Genomic DNA, 22,686 nt, shown 5'->3' with positions numbered 1-22,686 from the left:
TTTAACATTAAATTTTATGTGATAAAATTATCCGATTGGTCTGATTTTTGGATTACTGATTCCTAATAAAATAAGGTACAATATTATAAGCGAAGCATCTCTATAATCAAGTCCTTAAAATGCCAGTAAGTCCTTAAACAATATTCTGTATTTTAAAAGTTTTGCAACAAATTTACGTATAATTTTGTCAAACCTTTATATTTATATTTTGTATATTCAGTTCTGACACTTTACAAAAGTTAATGTTCGTCTGTCATATCGTTTCAGAGCTTCGCTTTTATGGATGTTGTCATCCTTGTTTTTATTTTAAGTCTATGTTATTTTAAGAGTCAAAATGAATAATTGTCTGCTATAGGGAGGGGTCATTTGACTGTTTTCTCATTCTTTGGCTAAAAATTTAGTTGGAGAACCAAATTGTTCTCTAGGAGCAATTAAGGAAATTGAGCTTACACTTTTTATTGCACTTCTTAAAAGAAAAGTGAAACCATTTTTTTTGGGGGGAGGGGGGCAATTTCTTTTCTAAGGGTGGTGGTACCCTCTATTAAAAAAGATAACCCCCCCCCCTGTTCCTATGAGAAGCTTTACTGTAAAGGAGAACCAAATTGAATTTTATAAGACTTTAATGGTATTAAATGTAAGTTGAAACTTAGTTTCTTCAGTACATTACTTTCCATGTCTTTACCTGTTCCACTACACAAAAAGGGGGTTATCAACGCCCCTAATCCACCCCCCCCCTTAAAAAAATAATATATATATATATATATACAGCATGACCCTCAAAAAAGTATTTTTAAGCATCTGCAGCCCTTATTTCTCAATGAATTATTAAAAAATGCATATGTCCTTGTTCTCCATAGTATTCCACGTGAGTAGATATAAAAATATTTTTTTTACCTCCATTAACACCGGAGATTTTTAGAGCTAAAGTTTTGAAAAAGTGACTGAGAAAAAGAATTTTTTTTTGTTTTTCTTATTTTTTGGATGGTTATATTATGTTTTTCTGGCAATTGAATAATGAGACACAAAGAAAAACAAGTTAACTAAATATTTCTTTTTTATTCCACCAAAAAATATAAATTTTTAATGGCAAAAAATACTACTGAATGAATTGATTATTTGCAAATTTTAGGTTATTTATTTACCTTATTTATAGAAAAGGATTAATTATGACAGTTGCTCCGCCTACTTTTCTGACATCTCAATTATTTAATAAGGGGTAAATTAAGCTTTTTAGACTAAAAAATCATTATGTTTTATTTTTATTTTCTTTATAACTTTTTTGTTATTAAAGTTAGGATTGTGAAACAAAAACAATTTTCCTGCTATATTCATAGAGATTTATTTGGTTTTTTAATCTTAAACAATTTTGCCTAATAAGTAAGTTTTTCAAAATATCATTAAACTAAAAAGACTCAAAAAATATGTGTAAAAAAATGCTTTTTACTCAAAAACTAAATTTTTTATTTCATTTTTGTATAAAGTTTCTGCTAGTAACAAAAATAAAAGGATTTCTAGCTTAATTTTGCTAAAAAAGTCGTATCATGTTAAAAGTTACTTTTTCTCAGTCACTTTTTCAAAACTTTAGCACTAAAAATCTCCGGTGTTAATGGAGGTAAAAAAAATATTTTTATATCTACTTACGTGGAATACTATAGAGAACAAGGACATATGCATTTTTTAATAATTCATTGAGAAATAAGGGCTGCAGATGCTTAAAAATACTTTTTTGAGGGTCATGCTGTATATATATATATATATATGTGAATTAAGATGTAGGTAGAATATATGTCTTTCTTTGCGTCCATCTGACTGTTCGGTCACTAAAATCTCGCTAACTACTGGCCTATCTAGTTTCTTTATTACTTCGTATTAGTCATTTATTTTGTTTATTTCAATGGTGTAGGTCATTTTTAAAAGCGAAGCTTTTCTATAATTAGGGTCGGTCCATACGTCCGTCCGTCCGAGATAGATAGCTTTTATTCGTTCATTTAGGCATGTTAAAATTGTCCTATCGATTTCAAACTTTGCATGATGATTCCTGTAGTAGTTAGGTACGATTTAGAAAGCGTAGAAAGCATTACCAGAATGTCTGTACGTCCATTTTAAACATGTTGATTTTTCTACTTTTTTAACAACAAATTTTTATGGATCTAAGAATCCTTTTGATCTGATTTTTAGTATATTGATTCCTGGGACAACAAAGAACAATACTATAAGCGAAGCAACTCTATAATCAAGTCCTAAAAATGTAAGTATGTCCATAAACATTATCCTGTATCAAGCAGTTTTTCAACAAATTTACTAACAATTTTGCTTTGACTCTTATACTTTTATATTCTGATTATTCAGTTTAGACACTAAACAAATGTTAATGTCCGTTTGTCCTACCGTTTCAATGCTTTGCTTTTATGGATGTTGTCATCCTTGTTCTTAGAGAAATTAAACACTCAGAAAGAAACAAATCTTTCATAAAAGATAAGATTAGAAGTAATATTAGTAAATGTCTTGGCTGAACTTATTACCAAAAGCAAAAAGACAATCAAACAAATGTATTTTAAACAATGTTTTGGTTAGTGTTATAGTTATCCCCAAGATATTAATAAGGAACATAGCCCCTTCAGAAATAATAATAATATGCCCTTATTGTTACAGAATTAAAAGTTTAAATCCCTTTAGCCATGTTTTCCTTACATTATCAAATATTATTATTTGTACTACATGTATGCTTACTTTTTAGTAGGGAAGCTGGTCTATAATTCAAAAAGTCTGTTTGACAGTTAAGTTTAGAGAGAAATGTGATATTTTAGGCTGGAAAAGAACAAAATGAGGGTATTTCTTCAACCACTGTTATTAAGAAAAAAAAAATAATCCTATTATATAAAGTAGTAAGCTTGTCTGTATATAGCGAAGGATCTCACTGAACCAATATGGCTCTTATTTACAGTGAGGCTTCTTATATGTCCAGGGAAGGTTTGTAACTATTTAGGGGGAGAGTATCTCCACCCCCCTAAATGACCTCCACCACAAACAAAAAATAAATATTTTTTTCCTTTTTATTTCTAAAAATTAAAAAATTTAGGGAGTGTTATCGAATTTAACCCCCTACAACCTCCAGTGCCGTAACTGCTAGTTTTAAAATAAAGGGGTAGGGTGTGTAGCTTTTTGTTTGTTTGTTCATTACTTTAGATTATGTTAGGATAGGTTATATTGGGTACTTTAGCCCGTAGGTATAGGTCCAGCAGAGGTGCCCCATTGCTCAACAGGCACTTTGTGTATAAGCGCCAGAAATTTTATGAACATCTAAATTGGATTTAGACTTTAACGGTATTAAATGTAAGTTGAAACTTAGTTTCTTCATTACATTTCTTTGGGTGTCTTTACCTGTTGCACTACACAAAAAGGGGGTTATCAACGCTCCTAATGTACCCCTCCCCCCCAAAAAAATATAAAGGTTTAGCAAAAAAAAATGCGGACATTTTTAAAATTTAGATTGCGCGGCTTGTGTTAATAGTAGAAAAACGTTATGCATAACATTAGAACCGCTATGAAGTCTACTTTTTGGAAATATAAAAACGACTCCTGTGCTACGTATAATTTATGAGCTATGTGGTAGAATGTCCCAACTGACTTAAAACTTGACTTGTGAGTAAATCATTAAAGATTAAATTTTTTCCACTTGTCTCATATTTATCAATACAGCTCCTAAACTAAAATTAGCACAAAAATAGAGCTTATGACGGTTCTAACGATATACATAGCATTTTTCTACTATTCACACAAGCCGAGCAGTTTGAATTTTAAAAATGTCTGAATTTTTGCACACACTTTTTTATCTTTAATGATTTACTTGCAAGTCAAGTTTGAAGTCAGTTGGGACATTTTACTACGTAGCTCCTAAACTATAATAAGTAGCACAGTAATGGTTCTTACATTTCCATAAAATAGACTTCATAGCAGTTCTAATGGTATGCATAACGTTGTTCTACTATTAACACAAGCCGCGCAATTTAAATTTTAAAAAGGTACATATTTTTTTTATATACTTTAATTTTTAATGATTTACTCGCAAGTCAAGTTTTAAGGCAGTTGTAACATTTTACCCCTTTGCTCCTAAACCATAAGTAACACAAGAATCGTTTTAATATTTCCAAAAAATAGACTTCATAGCGGTTCTAATGTTATGCATAACGTTTTTCTACTATTAACACAAGCCGCGCAATCTAAATTTTAAAAATGTCCGCATTTTTTTGCACACCCTTTATATATATACTTTGCCCCAAGAGGTATAATTACATCTTCTATTACTTACCCAGCAGAACAGATCACAAATTTTCGCACCTACCCAGCAGGAAAACATTTTGCGATTAAATTCACAAAATTCGTAAAATTCGTAAATTTCGTAAAATTCGTAAAATTTGTAAAATTCGTAAAATTCGTAAAATTCGTAAAATTCGTAAAATTCATAAAATTCGTAAAATTTGTAAAAAAAAAAAAAAAAATAATGGGTGGGGATTTTTTTGTTTTTGGGGGGGTATGGGGTGTCCCACCCCCCAAGAAAATAGCTTAAAACCACCGCAGGACCAATAGGTATATACCCTGAAGAGTAGAATCCAATCGGTTCAGTGGTTACCGAGATCTTAAGGGACAGACAGACGGACAGACAGACGGACAGACGGACAGACATCAAGCTACTTTGTATTATAGATGTGAATTAAGATGTAGGTAGAATATATGTCATTGCGTAAATCTAACTGTTTGGTCACTAAAATCTCGCTAACTACTGACCTATCTAGTTTCTTTATTACTTTGTATTAATCATTTATTTTCTTTATTTCAATGGTGTAGATCATTTTTCTTAGAGAAATTAAACACTCAGAAAGAAACAAATCTTTCATAAAAGATAAGATTAGAAGTAATATTAGTAAATGTCTTGGCTGAACTTATTACCAGAAGCAAAAAGACAATCAAACAAATGTATTTTAAACAATGTTTTGGTTAGTGTTATAGTTATCCCCAAGATATTAATAAGGAACATAGCCCCTTCAGAAATAAGAATAATAATTATATATATATAATATATATTATATATATATAATTATTAGAGGATTAAAAGTTTAAATCCCTTTAGCCATGTTTTCCTTACATTATCAAATATTATTATTTGTACTGCATGTTTGCTTACTTTTTAGTAGAAAATTTAATCTATAATTCAAAAAGTCTGTTTGACAGTTAAGTTTAGAGGGAAATGTGATATTCTAGGCTGGAAAAGAACAAAAAAAGGTATTTCTTCAACCACCGTTATTAAGAATAAAAATAATCTTATTATATAAAGTAGTAAGCTTTTATGTCTGTAGTGAAGGATATCACTGAACCAATATGGCTCTTATTCACAGTGAGGCAATTTTGGGGGGGTAAATACCCCCCCCAAAATAAAAAATCTGTAATAAAAAAAAATTTTGCGCGCTTCGCGCGCATTTTTAATACTACATATTTAATACAATTTAAATTACCCCCCCCCCAAAAAAATTTTACCCCGGGGGTAAATTCTGGGGGGGGGTAAACTAAATTTACCCCTGCCAACAGATTTCAGGGGGGGTAATTACCCCCCCCAAGCAAATTTTACCCCCGGGGTAAAAATTTTGGGGGGGGTAAAAAAAATTTGCGGCGCGCTTCGCGCGCCATTTTACCCCCCCCCCCCAAAACGAATTACCCCCCCTTCAAAAATTTTTACCCCCCCCCCAAAAAAAAAGCTTGGACGCCCCTGCCTTGTGTATATAAGCGCCAGAAATTTTATGAACATCTTAAGAATAATAAAGAACCATACCTGGATCATGAATATTCTGCAGTTGAGATCAATCCTCTCTCCAATTCTGGCAATGACCAGAGTGTTGTTGATAGATCCTGTTTCAAATCTTGGCTCCACGCGTGCTCTCCTGAATAATATGGCTAGTTAGTAAAAGCTATTATTTAACAAAATAGTATTATGATATTGCGAGAAATATTTGTTGATGGTTTTAGTGACCTAAAAGATGATGTTTGAGAAGCGAATTTGTTTTTACGTTTTAGATTAATAGCGAAAAGCACTAAATGATGATTTCTGTAGTGTAATAACTGTAAATCATTGAAATAGGATTTATACGTTAATTTAAAGAATTGATTAGCATTCAGCCCCCCCTGACCTTAAAAACAACCTCCTTAAACAATATTCATTCTATTATTATTAGCTTCAAATTTTTAAATAAAATATATTATGTTTTAATCATGAACAATCCAAGAATAATAAATTATAATTAGTAAATTAAGGATCACAATACATTTAGTTGTATCAGATTCCACCAACTTATAGCACACACACTTACACCTATCTATACACCTTTACACCTAATCTGTACAGTGTATACCTAAACCAGTACAATGTATACCTTCAAAGTAAAGCACACACCCATATTTTATTAAATATATGACCTAACCTATTGAACTATACAAGGATGACAAAATGTATAAAAGCGAATCTCAAAAAGCATGCAGACGGACAGCTATATCAACGTCTCAACGTTTTAAGACTTGATTATAGAGGTACTTCGCATATTTCATGGTAAATAATCACTCTAGGAATTACCATTTCAAAAAATCATGCACAAAAAGGTATGCAAATAAAAGTGGAGGTTGTTTTTTTAAATAAGATTATTCATTGTTATTATTTTGTAATTCATTAACCTATCTCTGAATAACTTATTAATCCAAATTGAAACACACTCACAAACACATATACCACACACACACACTCAAACACACACACACATATTGACAAGAATATATTTAAACTTGATTAATCTTATTCAACTATAGAAATGTGAGACAATGGGATGAATGAAGAGAGAATTAAGGAACTAGCAATCTCTGTTTAGAAGGCATCAAGGCACTGGGTCTACTACAAAGTTGCATAGGAATTTTTAGCTCTTAATCTGTTTAATCTATAATACAAAGTAGAACGATGTCTGTCTGTCTCTTTGTCTGTTTGTTTGTTTGTCTGTATGTTTGTAGCAAAGTATCTCGCTAACCGATGAACCGATTGGGGATCTCCTTTACAGGGTAGCTTCTCATAGGTCCCGGGAAGGTTAATAACTATTTTCTTGAGTTTGGGACACCCCTAACCTCCCCAAAAAATGAAAAATACCCCTCCCCACCCAAAATTTTTTTTCTTTTTAAAACTAAAATTAAAATAGTAAGGTCGACTACCCCCCCCCCACCAAAAAAAAAAAAAAAAATCCCCCCCCAAATACGAAAAATTGGTTTGATTAAACCTCTTGGGGCAAAGCCGCTAGTATGAAAAAAAAATTGAATCCCAAAGTAAAAGGAAATAAAACTATGAATTGAAAATTTCAAATACATAATTTAGCTTTTGATTCATAGTAGATTTCAAAATCTAAACTTTCGTTACCACTAAAATATGTTTACAAAACCAAGTTTTATTACAAAATCTGAAAAAAAAAGATTAAAGCAAAGTCTTTTAAACTAAAATCCTCGAAAATTTGTGTATTTTAAAGATGTTTACTTTGAAATATATTTTTGTTTTTGATTTGTCCAAAACTTAAACTTAAAAATATGCAATATTTGATCACTGCACTCCATTTGATGATAATTAGTCACAAAATATCTAACATTTCAAAGTTTTATTCATATAAAACCATGGTGAAATTATTTTTTAAAAATCGATATAACTTAGAATCATTGCTGGAAGGTGTTTAGAATCACTTGCTCCTGTTCGTTGATATTCCCTTTTAGCATGAAAAAAAAGTATTTGTTATTGAATGAGCAGGAATAACATTTTTTTAGTTGTACCAGTATTAAAACAATTCATGCAAAGTCCATGATTAAGAATAAGATGCATCTTAAATTAAAAACTCTGATACATTTTACATTTTATATTCATAGTTGCTTTGCCCCGAGGCTCTAGGGGCTTTTTAAACTCCCAAAATTAGCAGAGTAATAACAACTGAATTTGTATCGTCCATTCTTTTCATCATTTTTTAAATAAATATTTTGAGAATAAGCATTTTTTCGACAGGGGTATTTCCAACCCTCTTCAGAAACATTTTAAAACTATCACATTTATTCAAGCTAGATGTATCTTGGAGGTATCATTATATTTTTCTCTATTATAAGAATATATAGATCTGGAAATCTTTCGGGTCCTAATACCATAAAGTTATTATAATTTTTTTTACAGTAAAACACCAAGGCACCTAAATTACCACTGAACCTGGAATATTGTTCCGCTCCGCCCATATCCTTTTGTAAAACTACATCCTTATAATAAAGTAAAAGGATGTTTGTCTGTCTGTGTGTCTGTACTGAAGCGTATCTCTAACCGCTGAACCGATCGGGTTCTCCTTAACAGGGTAACTTCTCATAGGTCCCGGGAAGGTTTATAACTATCTTGGGGGAGGGTACCACCACCCTCCCCAGAGAAATCGACAAAAATAAAAAAAAATTAAAAAATGCCACCCTGCGGTCATTTTTGCAATCAGCTGAAAACAAACACAATCTATCGGCAAAACAAATATTTTTAGTTAATAGCGGTTTTTAAAATGGATTAAAAAGACACAATTTTACTTGTCCTTTAGAGGCCTCTAGGGGCGTAGCCGCTAGTAATAACATATAGAGTTTCAAACTAAAAATAAATCATGAACTTGAAACCCATTTTTCCAACCTCTTTCAGAAGTCTGCAGTATCAAGAGTTGATGAAACATTTTAAAAGCGTCATTTTGCACTAAATTCTCGGGTGGTAATGCAAAGTTGGGAGCGTGAAACCATATCTTCTATCTTAGATTTGGTTTGGATATGGTTTCATATTTCATGATAATATGTTATGGGGTTGGACAGGTAAAATTAATACCAATTAAATTTTAAAAGTGAAGCTTTTCTATATATAGGTTCAGTTGGTTTCTTCGTCGTTAACGAATAATTTAGTAATGTTAGACTTGTCCTAACGACTTAAAACTTATAGTTAATCAACTAAAAAGAAATCCTTGTTCTATAAATAATTTACGTATAACTTCTATATCATTATACATTATTTTTTTGTATGGGAACCGGTATAGATCCAGCGGATAGTAATCGGTTTCGAAGCCATATAGGAAAAAATGTTTTTTTTATCGTCCCAACTGAAAAAGGATAAGTCTGACCTAGAAATTGAAAAATGGTTGAAAATGGACAAACTTAAAGTGTTAAAGTTATCAAGGTTAACATTTCAAATAAATCATTTTCTTTAGAAATAGGATAAAATAAATGTATTAAATCACTACCATGGCAAAGATTGACTTTTTTTGTCCTAGAGAAAAAAGGATGAGATGATTAGAATAGTTATTTCTCTCATCGTTTTATAAACAACTTTCCGCGGATATAAAATGAACAATTATAAGATTAAAACCTTATTTCAATATTATGATTGTACATTTTTATATTCCTAGAAAATTGGATATAAAACGATGCTAGACATAATTTGCTGATAACCAGTTCTAATCCACCTGATATGAATCGGTTGCGGAAATAACATTCCTATATAAACAAAACTCTTTTTCTTATGTTGAAAAAGGGTTTTAAGATTTTCTTTAATTTAATCTAGTGATTAAATTTCTCCCTGACAGTGTTCGATTGCCCATCCAAATTTGTTGAGCTTTGTTTTTATGTATGTTGTAATCCTTATATTAAGATAACAGGATGTCTGTTTGTCTGTACCAAAGTATCTCGCCAACCGCTCAACCAATCGTATTCTCCGTTACAGGGTAACTTCTCATAGGTCCCGGGAAGGTTTATAAATATTTTGGGGTAGGGTATCACCACCCTCCCAGAAGAAATCACTCACAAAAAAATCGAAACATTTTGAAAATAGTCTCACTTTCTCGTAGAGACTTGAACGCTACATAGACAATTTTTTTCTTCTAAAAATAGATATTTGAAAGAACAAACATTTAAAGTGCCACTAGATGCCGCTTGTTCTTGAAATAAAGTAGTAAGTTTTTTGTTTGTTTATTCATTTAGTTCTCACTTACAATATAAAGGAGTTCTCAATTTTAGGGAAGCATAACATAGGTACCAAGATGGTTTCAAGCTATTTTTATTCTTCATTTATATGTCAACCTACATAGCTATTATGTACTTTGACTGCGGCTGCTAAACCCTGACAGAAATGAAACATAAGAATGCATATTTTTGATGAGTACATTTTTTGTTTGAAAAGTTTAGCAATAATCTCTTGAGGAAAAGTTGTCCACATCTATGTAAACATACACTCCCATATCATGGCTAGGAGTCAATTAAACAAATCCAGGAAAATGATTGATATGTTTTATCCTATCTGCAGGTAGAACCACCGCAAGGCCTGCTGCTGGTGCACTTATGGCACTGCATAATCCTGCAAATAGATTTATAATCCAAGATAGGCTGTCAGACAATCCGTCCAACTTAAGGAGGAATTTATAGCAGATGAACAGAATATAAACTTTTAAAACCATCCTATGAAATTTATCTATTCAGAGCTGACTTATAGATGTGAATATAATAAAAAAAGATAGCTGTCCTTTTTTGGACCAAATATGAACACTTTTTAACCAATATTTTTGTTCCTACATCGTGTTCTTACTAGTCAAATATACTGAGTGGATATCTAGATCTGCTATATTAATTCCCCCTACCTTCAGCGCTCCTGCCCTTGCTTGCATTTGAATATATAACTATGTATGCGTGATAGCTTTCAGGAAAGAATGGGACATTGGGTGGAAAATTAAACTAGTACCCAAAGACTTTGTTGGCTTACAAAGTTTGGGAACTTTTATTAAATCTTGATTGGTTGCTTCAAAATAGCAATGCTAAAACATTTCAAACAATAATTTTAATTTGCAGAGGGATTAAAATGTGTTTTGTTAATATTTTGCTTAATTTTTTTATCCCTTAAGTTTCCTGGGTATATAGCTTTACTCAATAAAGGTACTAAGAAAGAGAGGGAATGTCTGATTGAGCCAATAGGAGAATCGCATCGGAATTTACATTGGATCTCATTGGTTGAAATTGTGTACACATTTTGCTACAAAGGCATGTTTTTTTTCATTTCATACATACATAAAAGTCAGCTGTAAACAGTATATTTTCTTAGTAGAAAGCTTTGCGGAATCAGAATTAATTGCCCAAAAATTTCGTTTAAATTTGAAAGCTTAGTAACGAGGTGGATTCTTAAAAAAAAGTTAGGCTGGCTACTCGCTGGTGAGGCAAAATTATTTTTGTGAAAAATCCTCCAAAATCGAATAAAAAAATTTACAAAAATTAAGTAAAATCTTAAAGGGTTATTAACATATGATTTTGTTTAATTTTTGTAGATTTTTAATGTGCTTTTGGATGATTTTTCACAAAAATAATTTTGCCTCACTATCGAGTAGCGAGTCTATAATTTCTTAAGAATCCACATCAGCTTGAGTCGAAAGTAAACAATACTTTTGTCTGCTAGAAATGTTCCTTCTTAGATTTGACGAAAAAAGGGTTCAGAATATGCTTCTATTCTTCTATTTCTATTCTTTACTCATAGATGAAAGGTCTTGAGTTTGTGTTCTGGTTTAAAGAGAAGAGTGTAGATACTCTTTTGTTGACTTTGTCTGTCTGTCTGTCTGTCTTTTGCTTTTGTCCATTGTAGAAGAAAACTCCTGAATTTCTATTAAGTGCATTTAAAAAAAATTTAACTGCCTATAATTTTGCTTTAAGTGTAAGAAGATTTTAAAAGATGTAATACAAATAATTCATAGTATGCTTTAAAGCAATAGGATATCTGTAATTCTTTCTGTCTGCCTGCTGAATCTCACATAAGGTTGTACCGGTCGTCACAACACACTTTTATTAAGAGAGTTTTCTAATGATCAAAAGTTTTAGGCTACACCACACCAAAAATCAATACATAAATGGAGTTCTTTTTCTTGTTATTTATACTAAGGTGCTATGGATGTACTCCTTCTTATTAGAAAACATATTGTATGCAGGATTCTGTCCACGTCTAGGCACAACTAAGCCTACCAGGATTACACTAGGCAGAGATGTTTCATACCAAGAAAATTTATCTTGCCTCCTACTTTTGTGCCAGTCAAAACTATTAAAGTTTTTTTTTCTGAGGCTTATTGACATATTTTTTCAGGATAGCTTTAAATAACTTTCGAGATTTTTAAGTTCATTTTGGCAGTTTTATGATATTTCTCATAAAGGCTTTTAGAGAAGTCGTTTTTAAATGTATAAAACTTGTGATTATCCCCTTGATTCTAAGACATTTAGTGCACACTGCCTAAAGATTATCAGAATTATTTCTCCCAATTTTTATATTGTACATTTTAATGGGGTTAAAGAGATTGTTTTATCTTCCGTTGTCCTATCCCTGTATCCCTGTCACCAGACCAACAAAGGAATCAAATCAAATAATGCGCATTCTTTGTTCTTAAATATTGGATAATATTTTAGGAAAGGATTGTTTAAACCCCGTCATAATACAGATGTTGAAAAATGGTACCATCTTTTTCTATCATTAAGATAAAGATCCTACAGTCAAATGTTTCCTAAATTAACCATCTCCAAATATATAATATACAATATAGGTTCTTATCAAGATACATAAAATTCCAATTTTTAAAAAACAATAGAGTGTATGGTAGTAAAACTTGAAGAAGTTTGAATATATTAAAATGTTTAATTTAAAATCATCTTAAAAATGCATATATTAGGAAAGGATTATTTACCCTGCGTCATAACAAAGATGTTAAAAATGGTACTAACTTCTGGCAATGATAAAAAATCATGTACATTTGTAAATCTTAAGATAAAGGTCCTACAATCAAGTGCTCTCTTCAATTAATCATTACAGATTATATTATAATGGTTCTTAATTTCTTAATGGTATTAGATATCAAAGTGTAAGATGGAAAAAACTTGAAGAAGTTTGAATATTGATATGTTTTGCGAAGCATCTTATTGTGCTTATAAAAAATGACGTCATACAATACAAATGACCAATGATAGGCCAGTATACATTTTAATTGACCAATGGTAAAATGTATACTGGTCTATAATTGGTCATTTGTATTGTATGACGTTATTTTTATTAGGCACTATAGGCTGCTTCCAAAAGTATTAAGAATCTAAACTTTAATTAGACAGTTAAATTATTTCTAGTCTTACACTTTACATATATTTCTAAATAAAGTTAAAAAGGAAGTTCTCCTAGATTTATGACTTTCTGTGTTAAACTTTGACTCAAGTATTTGTAACATTCAAACCAAAGACCAAAGTTTAAGGGTGTGCATTCGATTCCGCTCAAGTAAAAAAGTATACAATTTTTCGGCAATCATGTGTTAGACATAGAGTTATGATACAATGGACTGTTAATTATACATGTACCCAAAGCTTTACAAGTAAAAACTTTGGGTCAAATTTTATATAATTTTAATCTGCTAGCGAGTATTTTTTTTATCTTCAATGCAATGGGTATGTACATCATTTTAACTCTCCTTAGTAACTATACACTTATTTGCTATGTCATTTTGTTGTTATAAAACAACAAAATGCCAAAAATGTGCGAAATTCAATGCACACCAAGTTTAATTTAAGCTATGCCCACGAAAATTTAGTTGGATAATATATCTAGATATATGAAATGTGTATGCTTATTCAAGATTTGATAATTTAGTCTTATGACATATCTATAAAATAATAAACTATAATTTCAATCAAAAAATAATTACTTCATTTTATACCTAGGAATGGTTTTGAACTTTTAAGGAAGCTATCCTCCATCAGTCATAAACAGAGGTTTAAAAGTTTTTTTAAAAATGCAAAATACATGGGTTTGATTGGAAAACATCCATTGTAAATAAAACTATATTCAGACATAAAGAATATTAAAACATGTCCATAAAACAAAGAAATTTTTATACACAAGTAGTTGAAGCTTTAGCTTCTAGTGGCTTTGAATAAATGCTCCTTTAATTTTGTAATAGTATGAAACATTTTTATTAACTTCACCCTTCTCCAAACTACAAAATACGAGCTAGAACCTTCATTAAGAGCCATAAAAAACTTAAGATCTTTTAGATCTTTTAGCTAAACCATTTCATAGATCTTAAAACACAGTTGCTTGACCTACCAAATTTACTCAATTATTTGGCTTTTAAAATTTCAAAATTTATAATATGTTTAATATCTGAAAAATGATCTATAAATTTTGTAATGAGGGTGACCCAGTTCTTTCCTTTCTGGGCAGAAGGCGGGTCATGCTATGTACCCTTGAATTAAATCAAGACATTTTTATATGACGTTAACCTGCTGAAATACTTATAACAAAGTAACAGGATATTTGTATGTTCCAAATGATCTCGCTAACTCTTTTACAGGGTAGCTTTTCATAGGGAGTGTTTATGAACCCGGTATTAGTGTCTTAGAAATTATCTTAGTGACGTAAAAAAAATAGGATGTGTCGATACTACTAGGATTTTTAAGAATTGTTAATAAAGGCCTGAAATCAAGATTTTTTGTGCTTTTAAAAAATATTAAAAATATTTCTAAAAATTCTACATTATTTTTGCTCACTTTTAAAAAACAAAATCAACTTTTTTTTATTTTTTTTTATAAAATTATCTTTCAAAATTGAAATAAGATCTATCAGCTGATATTGTACTTCTTACATAACTCAAGAGTTGACTTACAATGTGTAAATATTTTATAGATTATTTAGCAAAATAATAAAAAACCTATATGTAATTTCGTGATTAATAATTGGCTTAATCTTACATTAAACATTGAATGATTTTAAATAATTTTCAAATATTTGCTTTTATAATTATACTTATTGTATAAACCCCTTATAAGTTAGCGCAAAATGCTATATATTTTATCACATATGAGCTATTTTTTAAGCCAGCTTTTTAGTCAAAATTTCAAACCAATAACAATTAAATCAAAAGATATTAGGTTAAAACTATATATAAACGAGAGTAAAGAAATAAGATATTGCTATCAACAACAACAAAAAAGGGTTTTGTCTAGTTTTTGGTAAAAATAACGCATATTTATCATTTTAAATTAAAGCTATCTTTTCAAGATTACATCTATAAATTCGTCTGTATTTTCTAACTTATACCTGTTACCATGAAAAATCAATTGATTTTCCATAATAATTTTATTTCTATATTAAATTTAGAGACAGCTAATTTTTCTTTAAATATAATGAGATGTTTATCAGAAATTTTTAATTAAGCATAATAATGTATATATAAAAAAGACAATTACGAATAAAAACAAAACAATCAATTATTAGATTATTTATATCAATAAATTTAACGGAATTTGAACGTAATTGTTAAAAAAGCTAGCTTAAACAGTTTTGCCATTAAAAAATAACCTTCTTTATGAATGGTACATTCTAACAAGGGTAATGATATCCAGTAGAGCAACATATTTAACAAATATGTCTTTAAATAATCAGTCTATTTAACAAATATCTTTTTAAAATGCATAAGTTATATTACCTCTCACAAGATTGTTTAGTCCTTTGACACTGTACATAATTATTATTTGATTGATCTATCCTTAATTTTTATTCATATTCAATTTTATTGTTTGTATATAAATATTTAATACCTGTATTATAATACGGTTATTATTTTTTTTTGCTATGTTTTTATAAAATAAATATCTAAGCAAATGTTACCAATTCTTATAATTATCTGGAATTGAAAAGAATTACTTTCATTCGGTTGCTAAAAAGAGGAGAAAAAGAAATGTATTGAGTCAGATAGTAGCCTTAACCTGTACAGCTTTACATTTATTTCATAGATAAATTGAAATTGAAATTAGATAAAATTATTAATTGATTTTAGATTATTAAACAAGACATGTTAGAATTATCCTATCAATTTCAAACTCTTTATGATGATTCCTATGACAGTTAGGTATAATTTAGAAAGCAACTCTATCATTGTTAACAGAAAGTCAGTACGTCCATTTAAAACATGCTTTGTGTGTTTTTTTGGCTGATATTGAAGAAAGACAACTGAAATTTTTAGTGAAAATGTCTTTTAAGGGGTGTTTTAATGTATTTTTTTACAGTAGCTTTTGATGGATTATTTTAGGTTAGGTTAGGTGATTGCCCTGCAGGGTTAGGAAAATGGCCCCGCATGGATAGAGCCCCCCCCCCCCGCAGTGGCTAGAAATAGGATAAAATCTACTGTGAAAATACCAAGAAACGTCCCTTAAGAGGCATTGTCATGAAAGGGACTATACCCAAGATATATGTGCATCTACTTAACGACTTCCAAAATTTGAGGGTGCCCTCAAGTAATCACCCCTTCCCCCCCCCCCTGCATCTACTCTATACATTATTTTGTCTGTCTGACTGTCGGTCATGCTTAAAAAACCTTATTGTTGGAGAAATGTTATTTTCACGACTGCTTTTTTAGATAGCCAGCTGTAAGTTTTAGTCAAGATACCTTATATTTATACAGATCTGCTCCATATATTTATTGTCTGTCTGTCTGACAGATATACTTAAAAGGACAATTTAGTTTTAAAAGAAAAAAATTTTGAAAATGTTGGTGGTTTTTTTTCTAAGCGCGTGAGGGTGCAGGTACCCTATCCTAAAATAGTTATAAACCTTCCCATGACCTATGACCTATGTCCCTGCAAAGGAGAAGCATATTAGTTAGGAAGATCCTTCCATATAAATAGACACACACACACAAACATTCTTTTACTTTGATATAAGGATTAGCATTTTGTTACTGTATCCTATTACTAGCGGCTACGCCTTAGAGGCCTCTTGGGGCACTTGAGGAGGAGAGAGTCCAATTTAATAAACCAATTTATTTTTCTAGATTTTAAAAGAAAAAGACAAACAAACAAACAAAGAGACAGACAAACAGACATCCTGTTACTTTATTATATCCTATTATATAAATTAGTAAGCTAAGCTTTTTTTGACTGTAGCAACGGATCTTGTTAACCGCTGAACCTAAAGGGTTCTTCTTTACAGTGAAGCTTATCATAGGTATAGAGAAGTTTATAACTATTTAGGAAGAGGGCTCTCCACTCTCAAAAAAAAATAACACTTAGAAAAAAAGTACCATCTCCGCAATTTTACTTCTTTGTTTTAAAACTTAAATTGAAAATTGGAAGAATGAACTTTCCCCCTTACCCCCCTAAAAGCTTCTAGTGATGTTACTGCTAGTGATAATATATTATAGTTTTTATCAACATAATATGCGGATTTTAAGAAAAATTTAATCAAATATGCGGACTTTTTTCAACCTTTTTTTGACAACATTTATTAGACATATTATAATTATACTATTGATTTCAAATTTTGCACGGAAGTATGTCCTTTTACTGAATGCTATATTTACGCAATTTTGAAACAAATTTATGTGCAATTTCATTTAGACTTCAAAATTAATATTCTGCTTATTAAGTTCTGACACTCTAGCTATTGTGCGTTTGTTCTACCTTCTGATTTTTGTGCTTCGTTTTTATGGATGTTGTCATCCTTGTCTAAAATATACAAATTTATTAATCTATGGTAGAAAGTACAGAGAGTATAAATTATTTCCTACATTTTCTTTATCAATTATCAATTATCAATCACCTCTATTATCCATCTCTTTTTTAGGGGTTACCTTTCCCACCTCCCCTCTAATCCCTCGTTTTTAGTTACGTCACTAAGATAATTTCTAAGACACTAATACCGGGTTCAGTGTTTATAACTATTTTGGGGGAGGGTACTACCACCCTCCCAAGAGAAATCGTCCCAAGAAAATCCCCCCCCCCTCCAAAAAAAAGATTTCTTTTTAAATCTTAATTGGGTTATCGAATTCAACTCCTCCCTCCTAAAAGTGCTCTATCATTCATTGACTCAAAAACTATCTTATTCTTCCATTCAAAACTATATTTGTTGTTTTATAAGTATCAAGACAATAGAAATAATAATTTCAATCAAAAGCAGGGTTAATAATGTTTATCATCATTCTGTATATACATCATCCAAAGTCTTCTTTAGTATCACTTAAAGTCAAAATATCTTAATTGTAGATGAGACAGGGTGTGCTGCCTTATATTGTATGCATACATATATAGTAAATATATATCTATCCAAAAATTCATAGCTTCCAACTATTTTATGGAAATTTTCTATTACCCATGAACATTGAATATCTCACATGGGATTTAAATTAGGAAGGAGGGGATGTAAGAAGAAACTGTTACTGCAAATTTTGAAACAATTTTCCTTTCTTGTTAAATTGTTACAGGATATAAAATGTTACCGAGAATTAGTTACCATGCAACTAAAGTGCAGTGACATTAGTTCTTGTAACAACAAAAAAGAAAAAAAAAACGTTACATACATAGCAAACTATATATTACTACTTTTAAGCTTGTGACTGACTTAAAGTTACAAATATGCTAAAAACAACAATATGTAAAGGTAAAGATGGATAGAACATAAGATGAGAGGTAAAAAAATTAAATTTAATGCTCATTGTTGTGTATTTAGAGTTACTTTGAACCTTTAACTTTAATGTGCTTCAAGGTATCTACAAAGGGATCTACTGCAGTTCATGGTAAAATATTCCTGGTAACGAATATTTTTAAAGGCTGCTAGCTGCCAACCGGCTAAACGTGATCATGCCCGCACACCGTTTTAAGCGGTATAAGAAGGCCTACAAATAATCTGGAATAACCTTAAGATTCAATGATGCACAGGGAAAGCTCCACTGAATTTCTCTGCACTGCGAGATAATTGTGCATTATTGATTTATGGCTATTCCAGATTATTTGTAGGAAGCTAGTAAAAGTGGCTGACTCAGATTATGACGTCAAAAAAAATAATCAATGAGAGGCCATTATAAATTTTACCATTGGTCAATTACAATGTAGCCTTTAAAATTCATGGAATTTTGGAAATATTCGTTACCAGGAATAGTTTACAGTTTAATTGAAGCTAAGCTTAATAGAACATGCTAATCATATTATTCAAAATTTAAAATGCTAACTGCACCGATTAAGTTTTCGATTTTGGGGAATCTTCTCACATGTAGGTCACAGGCTTGTTTTAGGATACTTTCTTTTCAAATTTAAGTTTTAGGGCTCTCCCTCGCAATATTATAAACTAAAGGGCTCAGCCCTTATCTTACTTTAAAATAAGAGGAAAAATTCTTTTTTAAGTCTTTAAATTTAAAAGTTTGTTACTGGGCAAATTGTATATGTTCCTGTAAAGATATGTACAGATATGTAAGCAGGGAGGAAGGGGATATTTTGGCTGTTTATCACACTAGTTCCCAAAGTTTTATAATAATGTTTTCTTATTCATTGGCTGAACAACTTTGGAGACTTTTTTTTTAATTTGATTTTTTTGCTCATTAAGTTGAGTTTTCACACGTTTCAACCACTTACTGCAATGTACAGAATAGGTATTTTGTGTAGCATCTTTTTATGTGTACATCGATTTATCAGTCAGCGTCTTATCCCTTTAGATCCCTGGTATGTACGGATATGTAAGGTTGCTGTATATGAAATCCTATATCCAATGAATGTGTAGTTGGCTTAGAGACTAACCAAAATAGATTATTTTTTAATATTTAAAGGTTTATTTGACCTTAATTATTTTGTAATGGGGGTTCCATTCCCCCCTGTTTATGCATCTAGAGATCTAAAGGGATAAGACAATGAACAATAAATTAATGATGCACAAAATTACCCCCAATCTGTGGATTATAAATAGTGGTTTAAACGTTTGGACACTTTAAGAAAAGTCCCAATAGCTGTTAAATAAAGAATCGTTATCATAAAACTTTGGGGACTAGTATAATAAACAGCCGAATGTCCTTTCTTTCCTGATTATTTTCTATGTACTTTTATTCACCATAATTATGACTTTGACAAAGCACTTAAAAGAAATGTTCTTATAATAACAAAAATAAAAGAAAAGAATAAATTTAAGTATGCCCAGCTTAAAACGTATTTTTTCATCTCTATATTTTTAGGGTCATTTAGAGTATTGCTTAATGCATTATTTATCTTTTAAATCTATTGTAGGACCTAGGGAGCTTAGAATGAATTCGGTCATATTCAAAATATGTATCTGCTTTATGTCACGGACAGGGGATGTTACAAATGCAGAAATGTACTGTCTAACCTCTAACTTTTCTGCAAGTAAAAATGTAATGCTTTTTCTGACTTTACCAGTACAATAGTATGTTTAATCAAAACTCGTATCTTCCACCTTTTCCACCAACTCAAACGTGGAAAAATTATGGGTTTTATTACAAATTTATTTTTGGAAAAAAAGTTGTAGATAAAATAGTATTATCTTTAGGTGTTACATCCCTGCATCTGAAGGACTCTATGTAAACCAGGTTCAGTAACACGGATACCAATTATAAAACTTTTTTGAACCAAATGTGGATTCTTAAAAAAAAACCATTAGGCTCGCTACTCGTTGGTTAGAAAAAATTATTATTGAGAAAAATCCCCCAAAATCGCATAAAAAATCTACAAAAATGAAATAAAATCATAAAAAGGGTTATTAACGTAAAATTTTGTGTAAGTTTTGTAGATTTTCAATGTGATTTTGGAGGATTTTTCATAAAAATAAGTACGAGCCTAATTCTTTCTTTAAGAATCCACCTTAGGACAATTATATCCATAAGTAGTGCAGTGTAACAATAAAACAATATTTCCAGAAGCTCTGCTGCTTTGAAACTGTCACGGAAAAAATGTGTTAAAAATTATCCATATGACGTCACTTGGATAATTTTTGATACAATTTTGTCTTTGTCTTGAAACTTGGTTATGTCATTATGTCCCTTTGTATGTCAAGGTAAAAATGTGATAATGATTAATCATAGAGAAAGATACAAAATAAACTCAAAAGGAAGCAATGTTGCTCAAAATTAAGAATTGAAACCGTTAATTATCGTCAAAAACGGCAATAACGATTGAAAACATTAAAAACAATAATTTTAATAAATGTTATTCTTATTTCTACCCCAGAGTATTTGTATGTAAGATTTTCTTTTCTTTCTAAAAACTATATATAGATAAAATATTCAAATTTTATTTTAAAAGTTTTACAGGTTTTTAAAAGCGAAGCTTTTCTATAATTATGGTCGCTCCTTCCGTACGTTTGGAACGGATAGTTTTTTTTTGTTAATTTATCCGATTGATCTGATTTTTGGTATATTGATTTCTTGGACAACAAAGTAAAATATTATAAAAGAAGCAACTCTATAATATAGTCCTAAAAATGTAAGTATGTCCATAAACATTATCCTGTATCAAGCAGTTTTCCAACAAATTTATTTACAATTTTGCTTCGACTCTTATACATGTATATTCTGATTATTTAGTTCAATTGTTAATGTCCGTTTGACCTTCGCTTTTATGGGTGTTGTCATCCTTGTTTAACTGTATCCAGGCCAATGTCACAAATAAAAACCCTGGGATAAAGATTGTATTTAAAATAAATATATAATATCTAGATGATCAATGTCTCAATTGGGCCAATAGGGATAGAGTGTAAGACATTCTGACCACGTTATTGGCCATAAAAAGTACAAAAAATGAGTAATTTTTCATTTAATACCTATAATAGGTAAATTACTTAGAAAAGTGTTATTTTTAAAATTATTGTCTGATCTTTACAGGAATCTGTATGCAAGGTTTGAAAACTAAAGGAAGAGTTTGACATACCTCATTTTACGATATTAGCTAACCAATACGGTACAGTGCTATTTATAGGTTTTTAAAGGTTAGGTTAGGTTTAGAATGGTTTATGACTTTACAATGTATTGTATAGAGAACAATAAGAAATGTAAAGTAAAATTTTTATTTACTACAACATATAGTTTTATACAATGCAGATCGTATTATTTATATAAAGAAAACTTTTTATTTCATTTTAACACTTTGAATACAAGGATGACAAAAACCATGGGTTTTGACGCTTTTTGTAGTGAAGTTACTCTATGATTAGAAGTCCGTCATTAGCAGGTCGTGTTTCTTTTGGGAGTAATATAAATTACTATAATACCAGATGGGTCTATACAGCTTTAATGTCTTACAGTTGGGCTAAAAACCTTAATATATATACTACGCTTCTCTGAAATGAAGAAATTATTGTTTGTTTGTCTGCAGCCATGATTTTATCTTAAGTCTTTGGGAATCCTTTGACCAACCTTAGATTGGTAAGCTTCGCGCACAGCTGAGTGTATTCTCGTGGAAGCTACTCAATTATTACATGACCCTGGCCTGGAGTTTTGGCAGGTGATCCATATTAAGCCACTCTTATTAATGGCACTCAAATATGAATGATGAGTTTTACAGATATATTAACGGACATAAAAAAACAACCATACTACTTTTTCGTAAGAGTTTTATCTAATTACTGTATACTAATTTACTGTATTAAAACGATGTTAGTGAATGCCTACCAAAATAGACATAATTCTTCTTTTTAGAGCATAATAAAGACATTAAAAAAGTTCCCAAGTGATTCTAAAGTTTAAAATTATTCTGTCTTTATATCTTTAATAGATATCTGCAGTTAGTTGAGAAAATAGTTGTTTGAAATTCAACTTCCAAAATAATTCATATTATAACCCTCTTTAA

The 22,686-nt window shown here is 30.4% G+C and overlaps 1 protein-coding gene across 1 annotated transcript in view; it reads right to left on the bottom strand.

Annotated features, from left to right (window-relative positions):
- LOC145323411 (uncharacterized) overlaps positions 1-22,686 on the bottom strand; it is a 69,853-nt gene that overhangs the window by 17,512 nt on the left and 29,655 nt on the right. Inside the window, exon 4 of the mRNA XM_080165828.1 lies at positions 5,825-5,933. Within this exon, the coding sequence (XP_080021954.1) occupies positions 5,825-5,933 (109 nt within the window). The remainder of the gene's footprint in view (positions 1-5,824; positions 5,934-22,686) is intronic.

The sequence above is a fragment of the Acartia tonsa genome, chromosome 6 (assembly GCF_053477335.1).
Source record: "Acartia tonsa isolate MP-2025a chromosome 6, ASM5347733v1, whole genome shotgun sequence".
NCBI classification, from domain to species: domain Eukaryota; kingdom Metazoa; phylum Arthropoda; class Copepoda; order Calanoida; family Acartiidae; genus Acartia; species Acartia tonsa.
This window is presented reverse-complemented; position numbering and strand designations above follow the sequence as displayed.